Source organism: Stylophora pistillata, chromosome 9 (genome assembly GCF_964205215.1).
Source record: "Stylophora pistillata chromosome 9, jaStyPist1.2, whole genome shotgun sequence".
Lineage (NCBI taxonomy): Eukaryota > Metazoa > Cnidaria > Anthozoa > Scleractinia > Pocilloporidae > Stylophora > Stylophora pistillata.
Genome location: NC_142527.1, coordinates 22,767,234 through 22,794,280, shown reverse-complemented (window position 1 = coordinate 22,794,280; position 27,047 = coordinate 22,767,234). Strand labels below are relative to the sequence as shown.

Sequence of the window (27,047 nt, the reverse complement as noted above, 5' to 3'; positions counted from 1 at the left end):
AATTATCAAAAGAGTTTCCCTTCTGTGGAGAGGGACTGATTATTTTTCTTCTACGAGAAAGGGGTATCAAAGTTCAAAGAATGAGGCTGAGAGATAGCATCCATCGTGTGGATGAGAGAGGAGTTAGTGAAAGAAAGAAGGGACGCTTGCAACGTAGGGTATACAATGTGCAGGGCCCAAACCATTTTTGGCATATTGCCGATACAAACCACAAACTTGTAAGGTGGAACTTTGTTATAACAGGTGCAGTTGATAGTTACAGTCGGCTGCCGGTTGTTTTGAAATGCACAGACAATAACTGGGCAGCGACTGTTCTAAAGTGCTTTTTGGAAGCGGTTGAGTTCTATGGCCTACCAAGCAGAATTCGGAACTGATAAGGGCCTTGAAAACGTTAGTGTTGTTGATTATATGATATCGAGAAGGGGAGTCAACAGAGGAAGTGCTTTAACCGGCAAGAGCACCCACAATCAAAGAATAGAAAGACTGTGCAAGGATGTCTTCCAAGGTGTCTTGGCATTTTACTAGCAGTTATTCTACTTCATGGAAGATGAAGGAATTTTAGACCCCCTGGATAACCTCCATCTGATTGCTCTTCACCATGTATATCTGGCAAAAATCCAAGAAAAAATAGAAATTTGGAGTAGGGCTTGGTCACAGCACAGAATTCGTACAATTAAGTCATCAGCAATCCGAATTTGGATTGCAGGCCAACTTCAAAATCCAGTAGGAATAGAATTAACTCACAATGAGATTGACTGTTTTGGTATTGAAGGGTTCATAAATGATGACGACGTAGAAGATGGCTCTGGAGGGCCAATATTTCACTCCCTTTATTTTGATGTTTTGAGTGATGATTGTGAGCAACAACTGCATTCTAAAATTCCAACAACGTGAATGTCCTCAAACTTTGGAATTGATGTTTTTCTCAAAGCTCTTAGCATTGTCAAAAATGGCTTAGGATCCTAAGGCAGTTTAGTTGACATTGTCATAACCTTGACCCAGAAGAATTGTTTTTAGTCTTGTACTAGGACTGACAAATAGGAGTGAGAGTTGGTATGAGTGTTTGAATACTTAAACTTCAAACTCTCACTCACTGGTACAGGAATGAATATATGATAAGAATTTCACTTATCAGCCAAATGCATGTTTACAGAGCAGGAAATGGTGCTCCACATAAAGAACAATGTGTAATTGCTGATTTGGAAATCATTACAAATATTACTTCTTTGTCTCACAATACTTCTTCCAATGAAGAAGTTACATATATATTACTTGTTTTGAGGTAATTGTATTAAATTTCTATTGTATTTTATAAACATTTCTTTATAGACTTTTAATGACTTTTGACACATGATTATTGATAGCTGCAAGTACTGCCTACTGAAGTTGACTGCAGAAGGGACTGCAAAGAGAACATCGACAAAAAACTTCATTTTATTGACATGTGATTTGAGTTGATCTTTTATTACTGCTGGTATATTAATCATAATATCATATTATAATATTAATATATTACTTATAAACAGATATTGATATAACATAAGTCGCTGCATTTAATGATTAATAGCATATCAGCAGCAAATCACTACAAAATCATGTTTGCTTAGTAAATAATTCTAACACTAACTTAACACAAGAAAGGAAGTCACAAAAAGAATCTCAACAGGAAATTCCAGTAAGGTTGTCAACTATAAAAGTAATGGCAAGGTGCCTTCAAGACAGTTCCCTTGCCCCTCAAAAAAGATACCCATGGGAATAAACTAAACCTGGGATCACTCTTTACACACAAATCAAAAACAAGTATTGCCTTAATTTCTTAATTGACTTGCTCAGTTTGAGAGTTTCACAGCTCTGGTGCCTGGCTTTTATGTGGCTCACTATGCACTCCTGCAGTACCTTTCTTCAAAGTGGTACCAATTTGTGACAGGCAATCCCAGGGGTGGGGTTGCTCAAAGAATAATAAAATGGATCTTTCTGTTTTTGTATTGCTATAGATTATAGAAACACTTGCACAAGATAAATGGAACCTCTCAATAATGAGTAAGACCCTCAAGTAAACACCATCCTTGCATAAGGCTGCAAGCAAGGTACTAAAAATTGAAAGGCTGCTGCTGCACTCAATCAAGTCATCAGGGTAGTTACAAGTTACCAAAATATGCATTTGCAAATGCATAATCAAAAGACTGGAATAAAGCATCCTCTGATGGAAAAGGCTTACTTAGTGTCGATCTCGCCAACTTTAGACAGTTGATGAATACATTTGCCATTGGAAGAAAACTTTTCTCAGCTTCAACAAACATAATGGATGGGTGATAAGAAAAACCAAGAAATGGGTCCTCTTCTGCTCCAGTTACAAATTTGAGGATGTGGGGGAGCGATAAATTGCCTCTTTGGCCACCTGTGTACGATAGGAAGGCTTGAAATGTTTCAATATCCCACATTAGACACACAAGAGCTCTGAATAAATAGACACACTAGTGTGGCAAGACATGGTCAGAGGTTACATCTGGTATCATCCTGACTTGTGGAATGAAATGAACATGAGCACTGTGAACTTTGAATATAACAGTTACTGGTGATGATAAAGGGGGAAATGTGAATATAATTTTCCACAGAAGATATCCGTGCTATAACTATGTCCTCCCTTGCCCGCCACCCCCACTAGAAAGACTATGACTGGATAGTACATACAGTTATTTCAAGTATTTACCTGCATCCCTTCTCAGATACTTGATAAATCTTGTATGAATTACATCTTCAAAATGTCTTCTGTTGGATCCCTCCACACTAAAGTCTGGTTTAAGAAGCTCTGTCAACTTTCTAAAGGTCAATATACCTGCTGGATTGGGACGTAAGAGGTGGAGAAACACAAGGAACTCCTTTGCAATCTGTACCAAGAAAAAAAAAGTGATCATGAGTTCTTGACAGGAGAGACAAATGGCACTGAGTTCGTATTAAGACCTTTTGTATGATACATTAGTTTAACATACCTGGAAAATTTCCAGCTCAGCCAAACCGTTCCTAAGCTGCAACATGCTCTGGTTAGGCTCAGGAATAGAAATTATTTCTTGGAGATTTTTCTCTCCAAGAAATCTTGGCATAGCTCCATTTTGAAGCATGCTCCGGCCTGTTAAAATAAAGAAAAGAATGATAATGTCAAGTGAAAGTATAGGCAGCAGATGTACAATCTTGTGTTTCAAAAATGTTTCCCTCAATATTTTTCCAAATATTTAAGTATAATAACGTTGTAGGTGCCTACAAACCAACTACAAGGATACTAACTAATCCGAAAGCATAATCATGTTATATTTCAGGAAAAGATAACTTACCCATGATCATCCCAATTGTGTGATACACTTCTGCTTTGTGATCCACAAAACCATCATCAAAGTACCTCTCTTTAATAGCATTCAGGAAAATAGCAAAGAATTCTCTTCTTGGCCCCCCATAATCCTCTCCAACCTGAGAACATCAACAATGTGATTGTTAGATCCCTGAAAAAGGCATGCATGTATATCTATTTTTTAAGCAAAAATATTTAGGTGAACAATATATTCTGCAGACACAGTGCATTTGCCATTCATAACAGTACAGAGCAATGCTAAACAAGAAAAAAAAGCATTTCACATGTTTTTTGGTAGGACAATAAACAAGATGATAGGAAAAGTTTCCTAAAATAGGCTCTTCAGCTCTCAAAGAAAAAGATATCTTGATTATCAATAAAAGAATATCACTAAGCCTACTAAGACTGTCTAACCAGAATACCACTGCGCCATATCCTTCATGGTTTATGCTTTTCACATGGTCAATGTTTCTTCAATGAGATGTTTACAATATAGTACATGGCATACCTCACAATAAAATTGAACTATCAGCGTGAGGAATTTGTTACTAATAAGTTCAATTTCCTCAAAGGATGTCTCTAGGATATTATTCCTGTCGACTAGTGTATAGTTTGTGTGCCCTTCAGAACACTGTGAAGGATCGAATATATCAAGAGCCGTTCCAAGCACAAGACGATTCTGCATGTGTCTTAGTACTTCCACTACATTGTTTCCAATGTCTGTCGTCTCACAGTGTTCTATTATTTCCTGGACGACAGTATCCAGTTCTATTTTAGGCTCAGGGGCAGATGGTACAGGCTCAGATCCTACAGGGGTACTAAGGGGGGGGGGCTACCTCAGACTGTGCAGAGATAGCCATATGGGCTGTCTCTGTGCTATCTCTGTGGGTATCAACGGAGGCCACCCTGAGGACACAAGAGTGCCTGAAAAGACAACCTCAGACTTTGCTGGTAAAGTAAGAGATGATGGCCTAGATGGGAGTTGGGTGCCTACAAGGTTGGCCCCAGATTGTATAGGTGTAGTAGCTGATGCTTCCAGAGATGGCACTTGGGTGTCTGCAAGGTCAGTCCCAGTTACTGCATGGGTAGTTTCAGATGCTGTACCAGATGGGTCTGGCTACATCTAGGGGAAACCCTGGATGGAGCAGGGGTATCTAGAGATGCACCCTCAGGTGTAGCAAATGGGGCCACCCCTGAGAGCGTAAGATGGCTGGTTGGCAGGTGATGTCCAGCATCAACCACTTCCTCGTCAAAACTAGGTGATGACTCGGCAATACCCTCAGCGGGATCGCCATAAAAAGGGTTGCAGGAGCATTCAAGCTAGTGGGCCCTGAGTTCATTTACTGAGTTCATTTACACGTTGGCACCACATGCATGTCTCCTTCAGTTTGACACTAGGGAGTTCTGTTGGGTAGATTTGGTTCGCAAACTTTTTTTGAATAGGCCTCAAGTAGATCTTTGTTTGTGAGCTGAAAACAGACTTCAAATCTTTCACTGACCAAGCGGTCTTGAACACGGTTAGATCTCGTGAATTTGACGAACAACTAAGGATCTCAAAACCCTTCGGTTCCTTCAGTTGCGGAAAGCCCACTGGCTCTCCACTGTCATCCAATATGTCGCTTGTCAGCTTTTCGTTAACTTCCACTTCACTGTCATCTACAAAGAAGCGAATTTTTTTCAGCCTTAAACCAACTTTTTGAAGGATCTGTTTTTCAGCTGAAGAAGGTGCTCTGCATGCGTGCCGATCCGCCAAACAAACGAACTGTCCTGTCCATGTTCGTTTGGAACCTTTCTTCCTTTAGCCGGCACGCCCAGCACTAGCACTTTGACCACGGTTAGCGCCACTCTGATTATATGGGTGGAAGACCAGCCTCCTCTCCTCCCTTACTTGCTCCGCAGCAGATGCACTCGATAGGGATGCATCACGATCAACAGAATCGACACCGTTCGAGTCCCCAATGCAGTCTACGGCTCCCTTGCACAGTTGTTTCATACGAATTCGATCGCCCATGGTCGCAACCCCCTAGGCAAATTAGAGCACTTTCTGACATGGCCAATACGACATGTGGATCCACTTTTTCATCGTTGAATCTTTCCAAAAGGGTATTAAGCCCCAATTGCTCAAGGATGGCTTCCATAATAGCCTCCTTTTTTCGACTTTCCCGCGAAAACAAACTTGGCGGCATCACGTTGCGAAGAGCTTGGATCCGATACGCGTCCTCTGCATTGTGGGTAGATTATAACAACTGTTTCATATAATAACAAAAGTACTGCATAATCGTCAATCGTACTGCACATAACGACAAATGGACTGCACATAACGACAAACGGACTGCACATAACAACAATCACACTGCATATAACGACAAACGTACTGCATATAAGGACAAACTTACTGCAAATAACAATCACACTGCATATAACGACAAACGTACTGCATATAACGACAAACGTACTGCATATAAAGACAAACGCACTGCATATAAAGACTAACACACTGCATATAACGACAATCGTACTGCATATAAAGACAATCGTACTGCATATAACGATAATTGTACTGCATATAACGACAAAAGCATAGCTTATAATAAGGAAAATTGACATAAGACAGTCCTGGCGTTCCATACTGGTCATTTGGATCAAGGTCCCTCATGGTCGAATCCGCAGTATTGGCACGTGTTCCCATTGTCTTTCTCCTGTTTGGGGGGGGGAGCTTTCTTTTCGTATCGTTGCCCTTTGGGATTCCGGCGTCTCCTTTCGTGTACTCTATTCACTGGGACTGTTTCGAAGGTGAGCACGTTTTCCATGTCCTGTGCGTGTCTGTCGATGTCCTCTTTATTCGCTGCATGTTCCAAAAGCTGCTGGAGTGTGTACCTTTTAACCATGGCTTCTCTCGGTAGTTTCTTGTCGCTCATGGTAAGCAGAGTTTTGCTGCGTATTGCATCATCAGGGTTAGGAAAGTTACATTTAGGCACCTGAAGACGTAACCTGACGTGGTACTGAGCAATTGATTCTCCTTTCACTTGGCACATCTTGTCCAGTTTACTGCAGACACAATCGGGGTTGACCATAGAGATAAAATGATTGTCAAGTTTGGTGATGATTTTGTCGAATTCATTTTGCTCACCTGAGGTTGGTGGTAGAGCGAGTGGGACGTCCTTGAGAGATTCGATCAGTTCGTGGTTTCGTTCGCCGCCATAAATGTGAAGTGCATCCGCGCGATCTAGTATATTTGAGATTCGGAAATACCTGAAACAAATGAGAAGCTCGTTCATCCACTTTTCCCAGAGGCGGCCGGTTTCATCGGCGTCCGCTGTGAATACATGCATCCTGATGTCTTTCGGTCCGGACGTCGGATGATGAACTGGTTGTGTCGCCGGTCCAGCTGAGGGATTCTGCGACGCTGCCACCTGGGCTGACGGTGCTGGGTTGTCTTCACTGTCTGACATATCCTCGTCCCCAGATATAATGTCCACGCGAGAGACTAAATGTGTAGAAACTGGAACTGTTTAATGGTCGATCGCTCACATTATCCTAACATGGGTGATGCTATATCGAAGGCGCTCGTCGAGGGTCGAACACACAAATTTATAGTACAGCGGTTAAATATAAAATATGCCATGTAAGCTGTACCACTTATTCCCAACGAAAAGTTCAAACCCGAAATGTTTAAGATCGCACTGAACAAAGTATAAAGATATACAAAAACTAATACAAATGTTTTCAGTGTGTTTGAGCTAATTTACAAGGTTGTCAATGCGCTAATAAACCTAACAGTAACGTTTGAATTTTAGACGGTGGCTTCATCTCTTAAAAAGTAAAGTTTGAGAGAGATTCTCCTTGGAGCGTTAAGTCAATTTTTTTAGTAATGTAATACGAAAAACTTGTCAACACTGAAACATCAAATGACTCGTAAAATAACGAACAAGATTTTCAGGAATTGTACACAGCCTAGCCTAGTCTTAAGTCAGTCCCACACTAGGAAGAATCTTCTCCAATGTCAATTTACGTCACAAATCTGCAACGATTATATCCTCGAAGTCGTCTCTTTTCCCATCAAAATAACCCAAAAAGTACTGGTTTTTAACAGACCAATTTTCAAGGTTTTCCACAAGGTACTCAATCTCCGATTTGTTTAAAGACGATTGAATAGTCGCCGCCATGATTACGCATTTTAGTGTCTCACTGAAATACTGTTTTCAGTTTTAAATGTCATCCTTTCGCGCGCTTTCGCAAATTTTCGCGGGTTTCATAATTTCCCCGCTGACCAAACTTACCGTTTACTCTTACCCTCGACGAGCGCCTTCGATATAGCATCACCCCTAACATTCGCCATGTGCTTTTTTTCTTACTCCTAATGCGCATGTCCTATGATAACTCGAATACATACTGGTTCGGCTTGAGGCTGATTGCTATTCCCAAGAGCTCACCAAGTGGCATGATTTAAATACGTAAGGGGAACAAAATTAGAAATTTCAAAAGTGACAAAAACTCATAGATGTACAAATTGGCAATAATGATATCTTTACCAGGTGTTACTTGTGATCCAAGGTTCTATCATAAATATTGACAGATTAATATTTCTGTAATTTCATGTATAAACGTGTATTTTTAGCCAATGCCAATGGTGTGGAACTTAAATAAATGAAACATTGGTGTACCAATACTCAGAAAAAATATCTCAGTTCCTCCCCTACTGTACCTATCGGGAGTCAACTTTGGTCTTCTGGGTTGTTAGTACATTGAAATATTTGGTATATTTTCAATAAAAGAATGTGGTGTTACATGCATTTTTCAGTGTGAATACTATTCCTGGGGACATGTAGGTAAGGTAAACCATTCCCACAAAAGAAAAGGACTAAATTAAACCATTATGAAGCAGCAATCCTTGAGTAAATGCTAAGAGGCCACTTAAGGCTATCCTCTTTTTTTTCTCCATTTAGTGTCCAACCCACCCAAATTTGTGGCATTTAAAAGAAAAAGGTAACGACATAGTTCAATCATTCTTCACACTAGATGATTCTTTTAATCTCAATGATGAGTTTAATAACAGCATAGAGAAAAACAGGAACAATAGCAAGAACGTATTTTACAGTATATTTTTGGCCATATTGATTTTGGGTTCATGTCTTGTTGCTTCCAGACAGCATTGAGGTTGTGTTACTGGGCCTCCTGTTCAGGGACTTCTTATGACTTTTTTGTAATGGAAAAACTTACTGTGATTGCACAACAAGACAGTTCCTGTATTTTCAACCTCTCATGGGAGAGGGGTACAGTGCAAAACCCCTTCCCTGAATTCACCCCTGAAATATTTTTTTGATGTTATGCTTATCTATTCGACATTTCCCAGATGAGGGTATAGGAGCATACGTGGACTCCTTCATGTGAGGGGTCATAAAGTGCAATGGGATCGTATTTGCTTACAGCAGTAAGATGCAGAACATACTTTGTCCAGGCCTCCCTTTCACCATGGCATATTGACCACAATTTAATAAGGTAGCTACTGCATGTTGCAGGTGATCACAAATTTCTATGTGTTTGGCAAACATATGAATGATCATGGTGTCAAGACCCTTAATAGCTGATAAACATTTTTCCATGTAGGGAAAATTAGGTTGCTTTATTCCAAGAAAAGTTACCCATTCACTAAAGAAGAGCAAAGCTGAACAGCCAGTTTGGCACAATTTTGACTAACTATTCATTTTATATTTGTATGCACAATCGATGCACCTCTAAGGTGTTCACCATCCCTAAAATGTTTGTGTCTCTGTACTTGTGGTGACAACTGATATCAAGCAAGGTTGTCTAATTTATTTTTAAATGGGGACTTGTGATACACAGTGGCATACATGGATACTCAATGCATATTATGTACTTGCACTGAAGTTGTAACAACAAGTTAGCAACTATCCTTCAAATTTTTGAAACTGCAGTTGAAGAGAATGGCTTGCATAGTTGTGGTTATCATTGGAGGAAGGAACAATTTCTTATTAAGTTGATGTTTTTCACAACATTTAAAACTTCTTAGTAATCTTACTACTTTGTTCTAGGAGAGCATTATACTTACAAGTTCTTTAATTTACTGATGTGTTATCCAGTGATTTGCAGTTCCTCCCGTTGGACTATTAAAATGCTGCTCTTAAAACCATGATGGTTAATTCTGCATATGCAATCATCAGTGTTGTGCAGGTGTAGTTGTACACGTACTTTAAGGTCAGAATCACTAAATGACATGTTCTAGTTTTGGTTTCTCACCAACAAAACATTGCAAAATCGTTCCCCAGAGTATTCCCTTGTGTTGTGGGAAAAAATAGTTATGTGTAAAGGATGATGGTTTGTGCCCAGTTTCACTTGATACATTATCTTGTATTTATAATTAGCATCACCATAACCAAATGTACTTAGTTGTTTTGTCAATACCATTTTAGTAAAAGATAGAAAAGTCACTATGTTAATGAACGTGAATGCATGTTAAATAACAAAGATGAACAGGCTAGAATATACAAATAGTCTGTAAAGGTGTGTTACTAGATATTCAATTCCGTTTTAACTCTCATGAAAACGATCATTCACTCGACTCAAGACGAATTCTATGCTGTGGCGCAGGTGGCCCTACAAAGGATTCATTATTCGCCCGCAGAGAGCAAATTATTGCTACCATGTTGATAGGTCATTTAAGAGTGTAAGGAATCAAGTAACACGCTATGTAATGTAAGTTGAATTATAGCCCCTCTGAATGAACGAGTCGAAACGACGAAAGGACATAACGCAACGACGAAACGACATAACGAAACGATGAAACGGCATGACGAAAAGACGAAATAGGAAAACGACAAACGACGACGAATCGATGTGAGCAGTAATGAGTCGGACTCGTAAAAAAACGACAAGTCGAAGAGGCCAGCCGACGAATTGAACTGACAAGAAGGCGAAACGAAACCGCCTTCCGATTAGATCAATGGATAGAGCGCTGGACTGTTGTGCAGGAGGCCGAGGGTTCAAGTCCCGGCCGGACCAACACTCAGGGTCTTAAAATAATTTATAAGAATATGCTACCTTTCTATAACATCAAGGAATGGTTAGATATTCAAGTCCTCTCGGATAGGGACGAATAAATGGAGGTCCCGTCTCCTGCAGGGTTAGGGGCAGGAGAGCTATTTGATATATTACAAAAGGAAGATGAGTATATTGAAATCCTCGCGATTATTAATAAAGTGGTTCATAAAAATGTTACGTCTGTTTCTTTTTTTTTTTCTCCTCCTTGTCTTTCTAGGAAATATCTCTGAGCCCAGCTCTACAGTGTAATTATTTTCACGGATATTGCGATCTTCAGATGATTAGAGCAGTACATTGAAGCTTAAACTAAAGCTACACAACAACACCAACCGTGCGTCAGTCAAGAGCGATCAAGCAGCCAAGGTAGATTCGCGAAGCATTTTTGTTTTCTCTTTAATAGCAGCCGTGGGAAAATAGCGGGCGAAAAATTGAGGTGGAGCTATTACTTATCAAGTGACAGATCGGTTTATTTTTAACAGGTTGTCGCCGGTTGAACCACAGGTAGCTCAAGCTCTGTCACAGGCTCTTTCACAGTGGATAATTAAAGAGTTTGTATAGTGGTTTAGTTGGACTTGCTTTTGAGTTCCGTAAATGTAAAGTTGTGTGAAATAATCAAAGAAATAAAGTCTTACCTTCATAGAAAGTAGTCTGTGTCGTTCTCCTCGCGATTTGAGGCCGTTTTGATGTCAAGCTAAAACACATTAATACGGCCTCAAATCGCAAGGAGAACAACACAGACTACTCTCTATGAAGGTAAGACTTTATTTCTTTGATTATTTCACCCTCACAACTACTCAGTTAAATCCATCATTCTTAAAAACTTTAAAATACTTCAAAACGATTCAGAGACAAGCACTATCTTTTCGCAACCTCCGCTCATTTCATTCAAACGCGACAAAAACATAGGCAATTTCTTGGTCAGAAGTTCTTTTCAGACTCATGACCAACCGGGCACTTTTTAATGCGCTCGTGCACGATGCAAAACGTGTCCTTTCATTCACAACACTGAGAAAATATCGGGACCCAAACGATCCATTAAGATCACCGATCACTTCACTTGCAGCTCCGCCAATGTAATATATTGCATAACTTGCACTTATTGCAAAAAGATTTACACCGGCGAAACAGGCAGAAGACTAGGTGACCGATTCCGTGAACGCCTTCGTGACGTGGAGAGGAATGACAAGGACACATCGAAACCAGTCGCTAGACTTTTTAATTTACCTAATCATTCTAAGCAACATATGGCAATCTGCGGTCTTTCCTTGCACTTAGGTAGCACGGAAAGCCGTAAAACTGTTGAACAAAATCTCATCTTTCAAACCAGCAGTCTAAATCCCACAGGTATTAACTAACGCTTTTCATTCCACTAATCTATTCGTGTTTTTCTCTTTGCCATGTTCCAACCGATAACACAGCTCCATTTTCTGCCTTTAAAAGCACACACAACCCACAATTCCTCTATTCGCTCCGACGAAGGGCTAAGGACGTTAGGTATGGACGGTCGAATCCGGATATTTTCTGATACGATGACCTCACAAAATTGGCGCCGGTGTTTACCGCGCAAAGTTAAATATGGCCGCCATTCAAAGGCAAATAATGATTTACGAAGCGATCTAAAATATTGCCATATTTACTCTGGCATGACTCCCAGTCAATGTTCTCCATAGATTTTGCGGCTTTGTCTGTGTGTGTCTGTGTGTCTTTATTGTTCAAAAGATAAAATTACATATCTTATGTTACATCTAATACAGGAAGTACACTTTCACAAAGCTACATTATACTTAAAAACAATTCTATTAAAAAATGTATTCTTAAAACGGTTTGTGCGAATAGCGGGCATGACAGGGGATTTATTTCTCAAATTATACCTCGTGATCTTGGTCTCAGGGAAGTAGGCTCTAAGAGGATGGCTCAGGATAGTTGAAACCTTGCGACAAATTTTGTGATCTTGCGTTTTAAGTAAGTCACCTATCACTAATTTCTTAGATATGTATTTACGTATTTATGTATTTTCTTAGATATGTATTTACGTTTAACGTTGTACTATATTGTCACGTTCAATAACAACTCTACCTCGTCGCCGCTCCATATGAATGATTCTGGCTTGTTCCCCTCATTCTTCTTAGCTTTCTTGCCTGATTTCGACATGTTTTAACTGTTTGAACTGGTGCAAGTAAACTGAAACATCGAACTCCCGCGGCTGCTAAATGCCGCAGCGCATGCTCCGTAACCAATATATATAGAGTCATCCTGGGTACTAGAGTGAATCCGGAGTGAATCCGGATACGTGTGGACGGGCGACTTCGATTTGAATACGCAGTGATCACATAACGTGTGGACGCGGATATTTTCGTATCCGGAAAGAAAAATTTGCGGATTAAAAAATATCCGGATACGTGGGGACGGGGCCTAAAATACACTCACAACATTGAAACATACACTCCAAACATTCAATCGATCAAGTGAAACATTCAAAGCAGGCATGCAAAATCCACTTACAACATTTGGACATGCAATTTAAACAAGCGGTTATTCAATTCCAACTTTCATTTTGGACATTAATTCGACTTTCAATTCGACAATCCATTCAAATATTCGATTATTCAGTCTTAACATGATTCAATACGAATATTCAATCCAAACACTCAATTCAAACATTCGATTCAAACATTCGATTATTCAATTCAAACATTCAATTCGAACGTTCAATCTAAACATTCAATTCCAACATTCAATTCGAACGTTCAATTCAAACATTCGATTATTCAATTCGTACATTCAATCCAAACATTCAATTCGAACGTTCAAAAACCATTCAGCGAGTGAGGTCAAGAAAAAAAAAAAAACATAAGAAATAATAAATTAATATTGGTGTACCACAAATGTACTCCAATAAGGCAGATTCATATTGGGCTCTGCAGCATATATATCTGAAGTGTGGGCTAATGCTCAGACGGATGACTACTTTATTAATCTCCACCAATATCCCATTCAGGGCTGTCACTAATTTTTGAAGTAGGTGGGGATAAACAAAAAAACAGCCGGGGATTCAAGTTGTTGTAGTGAAATCAGCATGCTAGTTTTATATCAAAGTAGCTGGGAGTATACCTAAATTCAAGGGGAAAATTTCCGGCCCTAATGACAGCCTTCTCATTTTCTTGACCTCACTCGCTGAACATGCATGGTTTTTCCATACATTTTTTTATTGCGGGATAATAAAAACGATCCAGAATTTAAGCCACCGAAATTGATAAGTATTCACGACCGATTGGGAACATACTACACCTGTGAGGGAGGAAATTAATTTCAATTTTCGTACGTTATAGGTATCGCGTAAAATCAGCCACGTCAACATGGATTGAACGGTACAAACGTCTGCAGATCACTAGCCAAAAAAAACTTCAACAGAAACAATATAGTTCAGAAATGCAAACTATAGATAGCGATAAATTATCTCTTACCTTATATAAATCGTCAGAAAAATCGCTGGAAACGCTGAAAAATTTTGTAAGTCACACCATAGTTAATAGAGTAGTTCCCCTCTATTAACCATAGCCACTCGCACAACCGCTGGATATGACTCCTCTCTTTCCCGCCTTTCGACTGCTGATAACAACAGCCAAACATGCACCATGGACGTTATTAGTGCACGTTCGGTTGCTATGTCGAAAGCTGCATCTACGGAGGACTCTTCACACAAACATCTACCAAACTGAAAGAAACGATCAAAAACAACAGTCAACCACTGGGAAAAATGAGTGAGGAATATGTAATATTCCGTTAAATTCCCTTTAAGGCAGAAATAATTCAGTGGTTGCTAAGGTATATTTAATCGAATGCACTTTCTTCCTAGTTACCTTGTGGGGGTAAATATTTTGTACCTTAACACCTCATGATTTAATGAGAATAATCACTTCTGGAGTTAAACTTAAAAACTAAATGTCGCGTGTGGGTGCAGAGCGTGAGACAAATGAGAATTCCGCACTGGTACCCATCCTTCTGTTTTAATTGCACCAGCTCGATGCAATGCCAAGATAGAGAAAGCCAGCCCGTTTTGGCGCCAGCGACCTCACTACAAATATAATGGCAGGCAACTAAAGGGTTACTTTATTCTCAAAGTGACTGCCGTTTTAAATTGAAGGAACAGCTTTTTTCACTTACGACTTAATAATTCTACATTTGTTGTAAGCACTGAAAGTAGACATTGCATGTCTATCATGTTCGCTCTTCTGTTGGCAGAACAGGGCAAGTCAATAAGTCATGTCTACAGTACTTAGTCGCTAAGAGATAAATAGGGTTTATTACAGCGAGGAACGCTTTCGTATATTTTATGAAACCGCAGTACACATATACGATTTTCATTTATTCAAATTTATTGGCAGGTTTAATACGAACCAACATAATGACCTGCTTCCAGTTGGCTTGTTAGCTCAGTTTGTAGAGCACTGCACCGGTATCGCAGAGGTCATAGGTTCAAATCCCGTACGGACCTAAAATTTTTTCAGGCCTTATTTCCACCTTCAAGATAAGTAGGGTTTATTACTGCGAAGAACGCTTTCATACATTTTATGAAAGCGTAGTAAACATATATTATTTTCCCATATTTACTGAGTCGTCGCCATCATAACGCATTCTAGTGTCTTAGTCATAAATTGTCTTCGGTTTTTAAATGTCATCCTTTCGCGGGATTTCGCAATACTCGTATTCGCGGGTTTCACAATTTTCCCGCTGACCAAAATTACTGTTTACTCTCACCCTCGACGAACGCCTTAGATATAGCGTCACCCGAAGTTTTTCTCGACTTCAAGCCACGGAATCACGGTAAGCGCATGCGTGAGGTAACAGCCTTCGGATTAAATTCGTCGGGCCAACGCTAAGTTAATGTAGATCACTCGAGCAATCAACCTGATCTCGCTACTTGTTGAGTTGTTCGATCACCGAGCTATTCCAGTGTACTTTTAAAGCCCAAATTCTCAAGATTTCGCAAAAAAGTTTGAGAATAAAGGTAAAGATAGACCGGTACGGACTCCTTATCTGGCTGTTGTGGTCGCGTCGCATTATCAAATTTTGATAATGTCAACGTGCTATCAAAGGGTCAAAGAGTCAGCGTGCTACGAAAACGGAGACCTGGGGTCTTCGTTTTCGTACTACGAAAACAAAGATCGGGGGTCTTCGTTTTCGTACTACGAAAACGAAGACCCTGCATTAGCCAAAAGAATTGCTTACTTTTTAACGAGAATTTTCCAGTAGAGAAAGCTTAACGACCGTCAGAATCTATTTCAGCTACGAAATACAGTAGAAATTGATTATTTATTGACAGAACCCAAGAGTCATTTTTCCTGTACAGAACACGTTCTCTGTTATTCTGTCACGTAATGCTAACTACATATCAAAGGCGGCTGGCGTTGGAATTCTGCCTGCTGTTCCAGATTAATAATATGTGTGGTAAGTTTACCCGAGGAAACCCTCGAGAATATCAACACCAAATTGGCTCGCTAGCGAAACAGAACACTGACAGGACGGTCAGTATGATAATACGGGCAGTAAGATAATACGGGCAGTATGATAAGAGGAAGAAACGCGTGAGGTGTAATGTATTGTATTACTAAGCGTTGTTACTGTTTAATGCGCGTTTAACTGGTAATTTCTACGGTTTTCTGTTTACGGGGTCTTCGTTTTCGTACTTCGAAATTGAAGACCCCCGGGGGTCTTCGTTTCAGTACTGCGAAAACGAAGACCGGGTCTTAGGTCTTAGGTCTTTGTTTTCGTAACACCCCATCATCAACTGGCAACATTCAAATATTTAATTGAAACATTCAACCCTCCACTACAACATTCATCTCAGGCGTTTAAAATACACTCACAACAATCAAACATGCACTCCAAAATTCAATCAATCAAGTGAAACATTCAAAGCAGGCATGCAAAATCCACTTACAACATTTGGACATGCAATTTAAACAAGCGGTACCCTGCTGGCAGAGGCGTTTATTTGTTGACTTCCCCTACGGGAAACAAATTAGTTCCCGGTAGTACTCGGTCTTGCTATATAGCTAAATAGGATGTGTGCGCATAAAAACGTGTTTAAAACAGGTTCTGACCGGTTTTACAAATCAGATTATCCACAAACGTGGATAATTCCCAGGCGCATGCTCGAAGAAGATTTGACAGGCCGAACGCAGAGGACTTTATTTTTACGTGGACCGTAGGGGAAGTTAACAAATAAACTTCTCTGCCAGCAGGGTAAACAAGCGGATATTCAATTCCAACTTTCATTTTGGACATTCTTTCAAACATTCGATTATTCAATCTGAACATTCTATACGAATATTCAATCCAAACATTCAATTTGAACATTCGATTCAAACATTCGATTATTCAATTCCAAAATTCAATTCGAACGTTCAATCTAATCATTCAATTCCAACATTCAATTCCAACATTCAATTCAAACATTCGAACGTTTAATCCAAACATTGTAACATTGTTCCTAGTGTCATCCGACCAACATCCGACAAACATTCTTTAAGGTCGCTAAGAAATCTTTTTATTTTACAGGCGCGATGGAATTTAACGGTCTCCCTCACCATACTAAAGCAAAGGAATCCTTTATTGAATTCTTAATGGACACGAAAGACTATTCCCCAAATATTAGATGTTTTCGTTTAGATGTACATCTCTCTTTATTGATGTCGGCCATGCAACAGTTTTTCTTAGAGCTTTTTACCTCTGAGACTTTTTGTATTTTTTAATTAAGTATTTTAATAACAGGACCCCCATCGATACCAGTGCTAAGTCCACTGAAGGGGTTATCCTGTATAAATATTATTATTATTATTTTTATTATTATTATTATTATTATTAATATTATTATTATTATTATTATTATTATTATTATACCGTTAAACTCCCACCAAAAATAATTGCGAATTTATCGACAATATCAAGAAATGCACCTAGTTCATTTATGTGATCTAAATTGTGTTATTTTTGTAAATATAGAGGCAAGACCGATACAACGTAGATAAGTTTTAAAACGGAGCACTATATTTCGGCTGGCCAAACCAGTCTTCTTCAGGTGCAGTTTTAGCGTGCTGGTTATCTTGAGCTTTTCCTTTCAGACATTTATGTAATGCTTCCCAAAGCTCGACTCCATCAGAGAAATTTTTGGGGCAAAACTTTCGTACATTTTAAGGCTTATAGCCAGAGGCAAAGATTTAGTCTTATCAATCTGCTCATAATTCCTGAATCGCTTAACAAGACAGTGGCATTTGTTTCTAAGCTCTGTCTACGCAACGTTAAAGGAAAATCCGGAATCGTTTTGAGGCTTTCAGAACCGTTTGATATTCAAAATTTTGGAAGTGCTCACTGCACATAAGTGGTGCATGCTGCACAGTCATCATAAATACATATGTCTTTTGTTAAAAAGAAAATGCCGGCGAAGAGCAGAGAAGACAATTTTTGGATGAAATAGACCTCATGAAGCAAGTTGGTAAACATCGGAATGTTTTGAGTTTCCTCGGCTGTTGGACCACGACCGAACCTTTCCTCCCGGTTATTGAGTACGTGGCTCATGGTGATTTGCTTCATTGGCTTCGAAGCAAGCGATCTCAGGTAATTTTCGTAAACGACAGTCGGCAATGTTGGGTGACAAATATTGGACCCGCTACCTGTTTAACCTGAAGTCACCTTGTCGAGGGGTCGTACTTATCACGGTTCGTGTAAGAATGCTCTTACGATTTGAAATTTTAGTGGAATGCTAACACATTACAAATTGAACGACTTTGAAATAATCACAAAACTCTAGTGTAATACAATTATTCACTGTGCAAAAGCCACTGATAATACAGTTAAGAAAAAGAAAAGTATTCTAAGACTCTAAATAAATTCTTTTCTCACTGAATAATTTGGTTTTACCAGCTGAGCTGATAATCCGGATTGACCAGCAGGGAGCAGTGTCTAAAGCTGACGTTTCCAGCGTTAGCACTTCGTCAGAGGGATTGTGGGATGCGTGAGTTAACATGCAGAAAAATTGAGCTATTGATAGGAACATGGCAATGTGATAGACAAAAAAAAATCAGTGGGATGTAAAGCGTTCTGTGATAACTCGGGGAGTAAAAATGACACTTTGAAAAGTACGACACGTGAAAGAAATCTGAGTGGATATCTAATGAGATGGATTAAAGGGATTGTATATTAAGTTACTATTGCTTTTCACTGGAACCATTTACATTAACCCTTAATTAATGGCTCTGTACACCTTCTCAAAATAGATTTTCTTTAATGAATTTGTAATAACTTTTACCATGCCTTGAATATAGTGATCTTTTATTGGATGATTTTTTTAAATAAAATTTATCTGTTTTTTCCTGAAACAATTTATATTATCATTTAATGTCGACAAATGTTCTTTGCTCAGATTAACAGCTCGGCTGAGAATAAAGCCAAAGAGAACAATCTGTACACCGGATCTGGGACTGCAGTCTTTTGCCCATCCATTGATCAGGTAAAAAGTGTGCCAAACACATTGCAACAGAAAACTCTTCTTCTTTCCTTTTATTTGGTCTTGCGGTGGGATTTGTAGCAGCATCTTCCAACGCTAATTTTTTCCCAAGTATTGCATCGTAATTATCTATGTTGGTTTGCTTAAGACGTACTGGGGTAACTGTTAAATGAAGCTTACAAACATCTTCGTGAAATGCAGACTAAAAATGAGAGTGATAGGAAGGGAGAAACACCAGAAGACGCATCTGATGCCTCGCACCCGAGTGGTGTCCTCGTTCAACCTGCAACAGAGGAATGTAAAATACCACTAGTGGCTTGTTGGACTGCGGGAGTGGGAGTAGTTGGAACGTCCGGCAAGAGAGACGAAGAGTGCAGCTTTGATTGTGAGTCATTCATCCCAGCTGATCTTTTGTCATTCGCCAGGCAGATAGCTGGAGGCATGGTAAGAGGAAGTTTTCTGCAAAAAGGTTTGGAAATAAAATTGCACTGCAACGCATCTTAGTCCCTATAGCATGCACTGTAGCACTTTTTAAAGTTATTTAAAGATACATTTATCAAGAACTTTAAAGAATGACGTGACTATGAATGTTGTTACTCCCCAGCCCGTTACTGGTTGCTTCCCCCAAATTATTTCAGGTTCACCTGGCAATTCACTGGTACTCATAATTAATCCTAGGTGGAGTAAGGCGCTTTGTATAGGTAATCACATGATTTAGATTGCAATTTGGAATAAATAAGCACGAGTAAATTTTTTTCAAAGATTAACAAAATTGCATGAGCCCTTAGGGCGAGTGCAATTTGTGGTCTTTGAAATAATTTACAAGAGCTTATTTATTCCAAATCGCACCAGAAAAATCATGTGATTATGTATTAATAATATACATGAAAAAATTCGAGGTAGCTTATCATAATTATACAGATTAAAAGCGCGCGCCTCACGTGCAAAAATAATTTATTCAAACCCTGCAAGTGACATTGTGCGTTCGGTCAAAACAACCGCGTAAAACAATAAAATAATATGAAATTTTCACTTCTTTAAGGCGCAAAAAAGTTCAAAGTCCAGCCAAATAGGTCAAGGAATTGTTCAGTGAGTTTGATAATTCTGTGAGTTTCTTTGATTATTGACCAATCAGAATGTCTGGTTTGTTACTTCCTTTGCACTGAATTAACTCTCTTCTGCACTGAATTACCTGAAAACTGCATTTATCTTAACCAATCAGAACTGAGTAATTTTTTCATGTTTATTATTAGAAATTAAAGTACCTTGACTAAGAACACAGTGACCTTGCTAAGTTTCAAACCAGGTCCAGCAGGACAAGCAGTGGGTCGGTGCGTCTCCTACAGTTCAATAAAGAAGCTGAAGGAAAATTGTGATGAAATACTGTCGGAACTATGCGACCAACTGTGTATCGTAGAGTACAAATATCCTGCGATTATAGTTAGTTATTTTGTACTGTAAATAACCTGTATAATCGGTCGGCTGCGTGCTACACTTCCCTAACCGCTTTGCTTTTCCCGCCTCGTGAGCAATGAAGAGAAACACTCGGCAGATATAAAATCAGTTGGGTAATAAATAGCTGATTAGACGTTTTTTTGTGTAGTATTGCTATGTACTTTAATAGTTGTTTGTATTTTGACTCGTCCCACGGGCTCGTCAAAATACGGCACAACTCATAAAAATACTCAGGTATACTACACACCAAAACGACTAATGAGATATATGTAGCATGCTCATTGTGATATGTTCCTGTAAGTTCGCGTCTTCTATATTGCCCACTAACTTTACAAATTATGGTCGCTGAACGAGTAAATATTCATCAAATCCCGGCTGTTGAAATTGTCACAAATCAAAGCCTATCAGGAGAAGAATACCCCCTTTCTTGTACACCAGAGCCTTGCTATATATTGGTTGGATAGGTAAATCCAATGGATGGAGCTAAGTAATGTATTATTTACAATCCAACGGATAATTGATAGCAAAACGTTTTGCGCCGTTTAATAAATAGAGATTTCTCCAGTAGATAGCTTTGGCTTACTTTCGAACAACCGGGGACCTGATAGCTAACTGTGATTGTCTCTTTTATTGAATCAAATATGTTTTAATTCTTCAGACTTATCTTTCTGGGAAAGGTCTCGTTCATAGAGATCTAGCGGCACGGTAAAAGACTCAAGATTGCTGATTTCGGTTTGATGCGTGAAATGTATCATGAAGTATATGTGGTACAGAAGCAGAAGAAACTGCCAGTTAAGTTTATGGCCCCTGAGTCGTTTTACGAACAGATATTTACTTCTAGAAGCGATGTGTTAGTAACTTTTACTTGTTTCATTACAAATACAGTATCCAATCATAAACTGTATTGACGGTATAATCATTTATTTATAGGCATATTCACGCATCTTTTTCTCTCACCTCTTTAACGCAAGCTTAATTCTCTCAATTTATCTCAAAAGAACAAAAGGAGAGTTCTATTGACCTGATTCCAATTTTGCGTTCCTTTTTATGTCTGCCTCAAAGACCAATTACTACCGACGGTTACCAATAAGTGTCACATATATTGTAAGGCATCAGTTTATAGCTAATGCATCTCGATCCTTAGTCCAGGGAGTAAACCTTTGCTGCAGCGCAATTCCACACAAGTCCAAGCATTGTTATTATTAAATGACTTTTAATTCTTTTCAGGTGGTCGCATGGAGTGGTTCTGTGGGAAATTGCAACTGTTGGTAATAAAATCAAACTAGCTTGTACTTTCCCACAATAAATGCTTTATTTTTCTTTATATCTTCATTCCACGTTTACGCCCCTTTACGTGTTAGATTTAACTCTGCCATTCAGCTGCAGATGATCACATAACTGAATCAATGAGTACCAAGGACCCCTTATGAAGTGCTCAGTTTAGCCAGGTCTTAATCCTTTAAATATGCTTCTTCATTGTATTTATTTATTTATTTACCCGTTTAGGAGGCTCACCTTATCCGCTCCTGACTAATACAGAGCTCATGAGATTTATCAAGAATGGTCAGCGGATGGAGAAACCTGAACTGTGTTCAGATCATGTGTACGTAGCCTGCATCAAACTTAGTTTCTAATATCGATAATATTAGTGACAATGAAAACAGAAGTATATCCCTTATTCTTGCGTGAAAGCTGAGATAATTTTCTTCAGTTTAGAAAATATTTTTGATTGGAAAAAGGGCTTTGCCGATTAACCCCGTATGTTCCCAAGCTCACCGACGAGTCCTCTTTCAGTGGGAAGAAAGATAGCTTGTTCGACCCAGAAAACAGACTTTTTATTTAACTTTTAGCCTTTAGAGATCGAATTCCTTATTCCCTTTTCAGGCTTTCTCTTTGTAAATCTCGAAATGAGCGCAAGAGTAAAACTCGTCTATTCGGAGGAAAATACAAGGGCTCGTTTGCTTGTTTGCATTTTAAAGAATCGAATTTTTTATCGTATCACCCTATCCTTTGTTCAAAGGAGAGAAAAACCCTCGGTAGAAAAAACTCGATTTATTTATCTTCATAATATCTTTAGTCAATGCTGGGGACTCTGAGGTTTCTTCGGCGAAATATAATTGAGTCAAACATTACTTGAGTAACATGCTTGTAAATGCATGGAAACTGGACGTCGTCGGGATATTGTATTACTTTCGCTCCGACGAAGGGCAAACTCTCGAAACATCAGCTTAAAACTCTTTTAGGGTGGTTAATATATACTATAAACTTAGGTGATTTAACCAAATTTCATATATTAGATGGATATCGATTGTCGTAGACCCTTGTAAGAAGTAATCCTCCCTGTTGTCCCCATTCGCCTTAGTTATTCATTGATGCTGGACTGTTGGAAACAAGATGGAAATGAAAGGCCGAGTTTTTAGGAGCTGGTTGGAAGACTGGAAGAGCTGATGACTCAGGAAGTTGAATACTTTGACTTTGACAAAGTGGACGAGTCGAAGGAGTATTATCTGGTGCAAGACGTCAAGACAAATGAGGGCGATCTGGATAGGGTGGATGAGTTAAAAATTAACAATGACAACATTACAACAACAGAAATATTATTTTAAAAGTAAATCTAAGCCTTATATGCCCGGCATTTCTAAACTCAAGCTTAAGCGCTCTCTCTCTCCTTGAACGGTTTTAAACAACAAGAACGAAAGTCAATTTTTTTTTTCTTAGTCTGTAAATGCTAGGAAGTAATGTTCAAATGGATAAAGATTATATGCTTAGATGCCAGTGCTTTTGAAAAACTTTGAGTAACATCTAGAAGTTCTGATAAGTGCCTGATCCCCTGGTCAGCCTTATGATAATAACAACAATAATAATAAAAAGTTTTTTGGGCGCATTTAGAAAACTCAATATATGCCCCTTGATGAGTGGGCAACGACGAAACAGGCTTGTGGGGATGAACTTGTAATTTATTTGTCTTTAACCCCCCACAATATGTACATCGCTCTACTTCTATGTATTAAGCACTGTTTTACGAAAGTCAAAATTTTACACTTTTTATATACACGTTTCTTTTTTATAAGTAGTTTTTGTTTTCTTATATTCATTGTAAATTCAGCGTAATTCAGTTTGCGAGCTGCGATGTTTTTTCCCACTAAACTCTACTTTATAGAAAAATAGTAATAAATTAGTTGATACCTATAAAATGTTTCTCATAACAGTAATAAATAAAATGAATGAAATAATTAATGGTGGATTAGTTCATATGAAAGCTAGTTACAGTTCCTCATAAAAGAAATGAAGAATAAAATTTTCGAAACAATAATGTTTTGAGGGTTGATTTAAAAGATGAAAGAGATACTGTCTTTTAAACAGAATCCGGTAGACTGCTCCATAATGTAGGTGCAGAGAAAGAAAAGGCACGTTCACCGTATGTCACAGAGTTCACGGTAGGGGCGGCAGTGAAAAGTAGTTTAGAGGGGAGGGGCCTTCCTAACGGGAACGCTTCACTGAGACTTAAATACATCAATGAAAAAGGATGCAAATGTTCCACAAATTGATTTGTTAAAAAGTAAAGAGGGATGCCGCAGCGGTACATGACGCTATACTGATCATGGTGTATGTTATAGTTCTGCTTTGGTTAATTCTTCAGCCTTTCCTAGCATACTGGTCATGTCGTAACGAGGAGTTGAATTCGCCGTAATTCCAGTTCATCAAAAACTTTAAAAGAACCAAGCCTTCTTTGCTTTCGAATTCCCCGCCCCTTGTTGCCTAAAGGTCCTTTCTAACCACTCCAGGAGACAGTAGAGAGCTTTAGCAACGACGACGGAGACGGCAACGAGAACGGCAGAAAACAATAGGCTTCAGATGAGCAAAAACAATCGCCCTGCACGTGCGTTTAACATTTTGGTACATTTCTTTGCCGTTCTCGGCGAAACAACAACGTGAAATAACAAAACTTTAGGTTTTCTCGAGAACGTGAGCGCATGACGGTTAATTTTTGTTTCTTTCTCCTTACTTTAACGCCGTTCGTAGTCCCTGAAGAGTTCGTAGTCCCTGAATAGTTCGCCAGCACTTTCCAAGTGAAACACATCGGTATAACCTCGAAAGGGTTACAAAAACAAAAAGTTAGATTTCGACACGACGTTTTCGTTGCCGTCGCCGTCGTCGTTGCTAAAGCTCCCTAGTCAGTAGACAGGTGGTGAGGCAGAGAAGTAACGCGCTTGTGAAAGTTTTAAGCCGGTTGTTGCCTATTTAAATTTACCCATCTATCGTCATTTAAATGTCGACCATTCGTATTAAAGGTAGGTGTTCCTCCTCTTTTAAGCATACGTTTCATGCGGGGATCTTTCGTGTAGACAATGTCATGAACATTTGTCCATCTAAATAATCAAACAGGCGGGAACGCTACTCTCTATAGAGATACCAATTGGTAAACCAGATTCGTAAACCGCTTTGTTTGACCGTCTTCTTTAATCACAGATAGCAGGTGAATAGCTGGCGCCTTGGATGTTGTACTTCAAGATCCGAAATTGTATTTTGTCCCCTTAAAAAAATTGAGCAAGATTTCCTTATAACCCCATACTTCATTATGCATTCAATTCTTGGATAAAGGAAAGCTGAGGCAAAACAACAAATTTCCGACGGAACTACGCCTTTGTTTTTGATTGGTATGGGGTTATACGGAAATCTTTCTAAATATTGTTAACGGCTATATACTCGTGATTAGCTGAAATGTGTAATCCATGAGTTTCGAATGAGTTTCATTTGGTACCTTCGTAAGTGGACGGGCCATCGCTCAAACAAATAGTTCGAGCACCTCAACCCATTAGACTGCAGTTACTCGTTACCTCATTTCTGATCTACCGTTCGTTACGGGGGATGACAACTCTAACAAATGCTGTTTCGGGACAAAGCCAAAATTGTTCCGGGAATCTGGAGATTTGTCCGGGAATCGGGACACTTGAAAATTTTACCGGGAAACACGCGATAATTCCGGGACATTGCAGAAAAAATCGGGACATCGAAGCAATTTTTATTTCACGTTTTTATTTGCGTTAAACTCGGTAAGTTAGGCTTGAAATCTTCTGTAAATGAAAACATTCAAACAGCGAGTGCAGCGCCGCGGCTTGTGGTTTACACAAACCAATCAGAAACGCACCCTACTGGGTGGGCACAAAGTTGGGCTCCACGCTCCATTTAACCACGTGTAACCTTCACAGCTGTCACGTCCAGATCCGTTTCAGGTATAAACGCATCAAACAAGGTTCCGTGTATGGTTAGCGACGGTTTTTAATTTATTCCTCGCTTTGTGAGCATCAGTGAAGTCCATTTAGGAAACAAGTTTGGATTCCATAGGCGAAAAGAGCAAGCTTAGGCTACAGCGACCATGGCACGACCAATAAAATGTAAGTAAAACAGTTCGAAGTAAATATCCTAATGTTATCCGGATGTTTTCCAACTTTACGTGTATTACTGTTGCAATGCTTAGCAAAAGTGCTGTTTTCGCTTTTTATATCAGGTGGGAAGTCATTTGAGAAATGGGAAGTCGAGGATATATGCGCCTGGCTAAGGGGTCGACCATTTAACTCCTGAGGGGGGGGATGTGGGTGATTTCTGGTCATCAAGAATTTTTTTTTCTAGCAATCTGCTGTGCAGGATATTTTTTTCTGTTCTAAATGCTCTTTTTTTTCTGTTTCATTTGGGCTTCATGCAATTTTTTTCTTCCTACAAGCGCTTGCAGGGAAATTTTTTTCAAAATCACCCACCCCTCCCCCCCTCAAGAGTTAAATGGTCGGCCCAAAACGCAAAACATGTTAAAGAAACATTGTGGATGTTTCAGGGAAAAGAAAGTGCGTGAGAGCACACTGCTTTCGTCGCTAAACGATGGAACTCTAAAAACGGACCTCAAAGACCTCGGGGTAAAGGCTCTTGGTAAGAGTTCGCATTTTATACTTTAGTTCTGCGTCAGTTCTTATGAAATTCTCATAATGCTGATAATAGGCCATATCACGGTTTTCGGCGCCATCTTGACGGGTAGGCAAAGCGGTCAGAAATTACAGCGTTTGTATTGGAATCCCATGGCAAATAACTTTTCCCAAAATCGAATTTTACGCAATTTATGAATCGCAACGTTAAAACACTGAGCAGAAGATTGTATTCACCACGTTTGAAGGATATGTAGCTTGGCTAAGACGCGCTCAATTAACTTTTATAATTTTCCTCACATTTGTTTGTAAATTTTCGCAGGGTAGAAGGGACAGCGCGGAAAAAAATACATACAAAATGTATGAAAAATTAGAAAAATTAACTGAGCGTCTTCTATTCAACCTACATTCTTCAAGCTTAGTGACTACAATCTTCTACTTAGTATTTTAACGTTGCGATTCATAAATTGCTTGGGAAAGTATGGTAACCCTGCAACGAAAACCATGGAGAATACAAGGATATCCTCAGAAGGGAGAGAAGCATAGAAGGTCATCTAAGAGAACATGGTCTTGAAAGTAGACTAAATAAGTTCCAGTTCACTTCTATTACAACGCTTTGAACAGAAGGCATGTTCGGAGTATACAGCCGAGATCGGGTGGTCCATCTGCACTTGAATTTAAATATCTTTCTTCTCGCAGTGCATTGGAATGTGCAGTGAAACCGCTATAACACAGAGATGACTGCCAAATGCCATTGCTCTACACAACG

At 39.2% G+C, this 27,047-nt stretch overlaps 2 protein-coding genes and 1 pseudogene across 3 annotated transcripts; 2 read left to right on the top strand and 1 right to left on the bottom strand.

Moving 5' to 3' along the window:
- Window positions 1-1,411: 1,411 nt before the first annotated feature.
- LOC148723846 (uncharacterized) lies at window positions 1,412-12,799 on the bottom strand. The gene is made up of 5 exons (XM_088733666.1): window positions 12,479-12,799; window positions 3,330-3,462; window positions 2,991-3,127; window positions 2,711-2,888; window positions 1,412-2,398 (listed from the first exon to the last, which is right to left on the bottom strand). The coding sequence occupies exons 1-5, from the start codon at window positions 12,551-12,553 to the stop codon at window positions 2,139-2,141; spliced, it is 783 nt and encodes a 260-aa protein (XP_088589792.1). The 5' UTR covers window positions 12,554-12,799; the 3' UTR covers window positions 1,412-2,138.
- Window positions 12,800-15,407: 2,608 nt separating this feature from the next.
- LOC148723845 (receptor-type tyrosine-protein kinase FLT3-like) lies at window positions 15,408-18,989 on the top strand. Its single transcript, XM_088733286.1, has 2 exons — window positions 15,408-18,019; window positions 18,825-18,989. The coding sequence occupies exons 1-2, from the start codon at window positions 17,885-17,887 to the stop codon at window positions 18,987-18,989; spliced, it is 300 nt and encodes a 99-aa protein (XP_088589412.1). The 5' UTR covers window positions 15,408-17,884.
- Window positions 18,990-19,103: 114 nt separating this feature from the next.
- On the top strand, window positions 19,104-23,676 carry LOC111344496 (tyrosine-protein kinase receptor Tie-1-like; annotated as a pseudogene). The gene is made up of 5 exons (XR_015991738.1): window positions 19,104-19,352; window positions 21,022-21,213; window positions 21,591-21,631; window positions 21,870-21,966; window positions 22,726-23,676. The product of XR_015991738.1 is annotated as a tyrosine-protein kinase receptor Tie-1-like (transcript).
- Window positions 23,677-27,047: the final 3,371 nt, after the last annotated feature.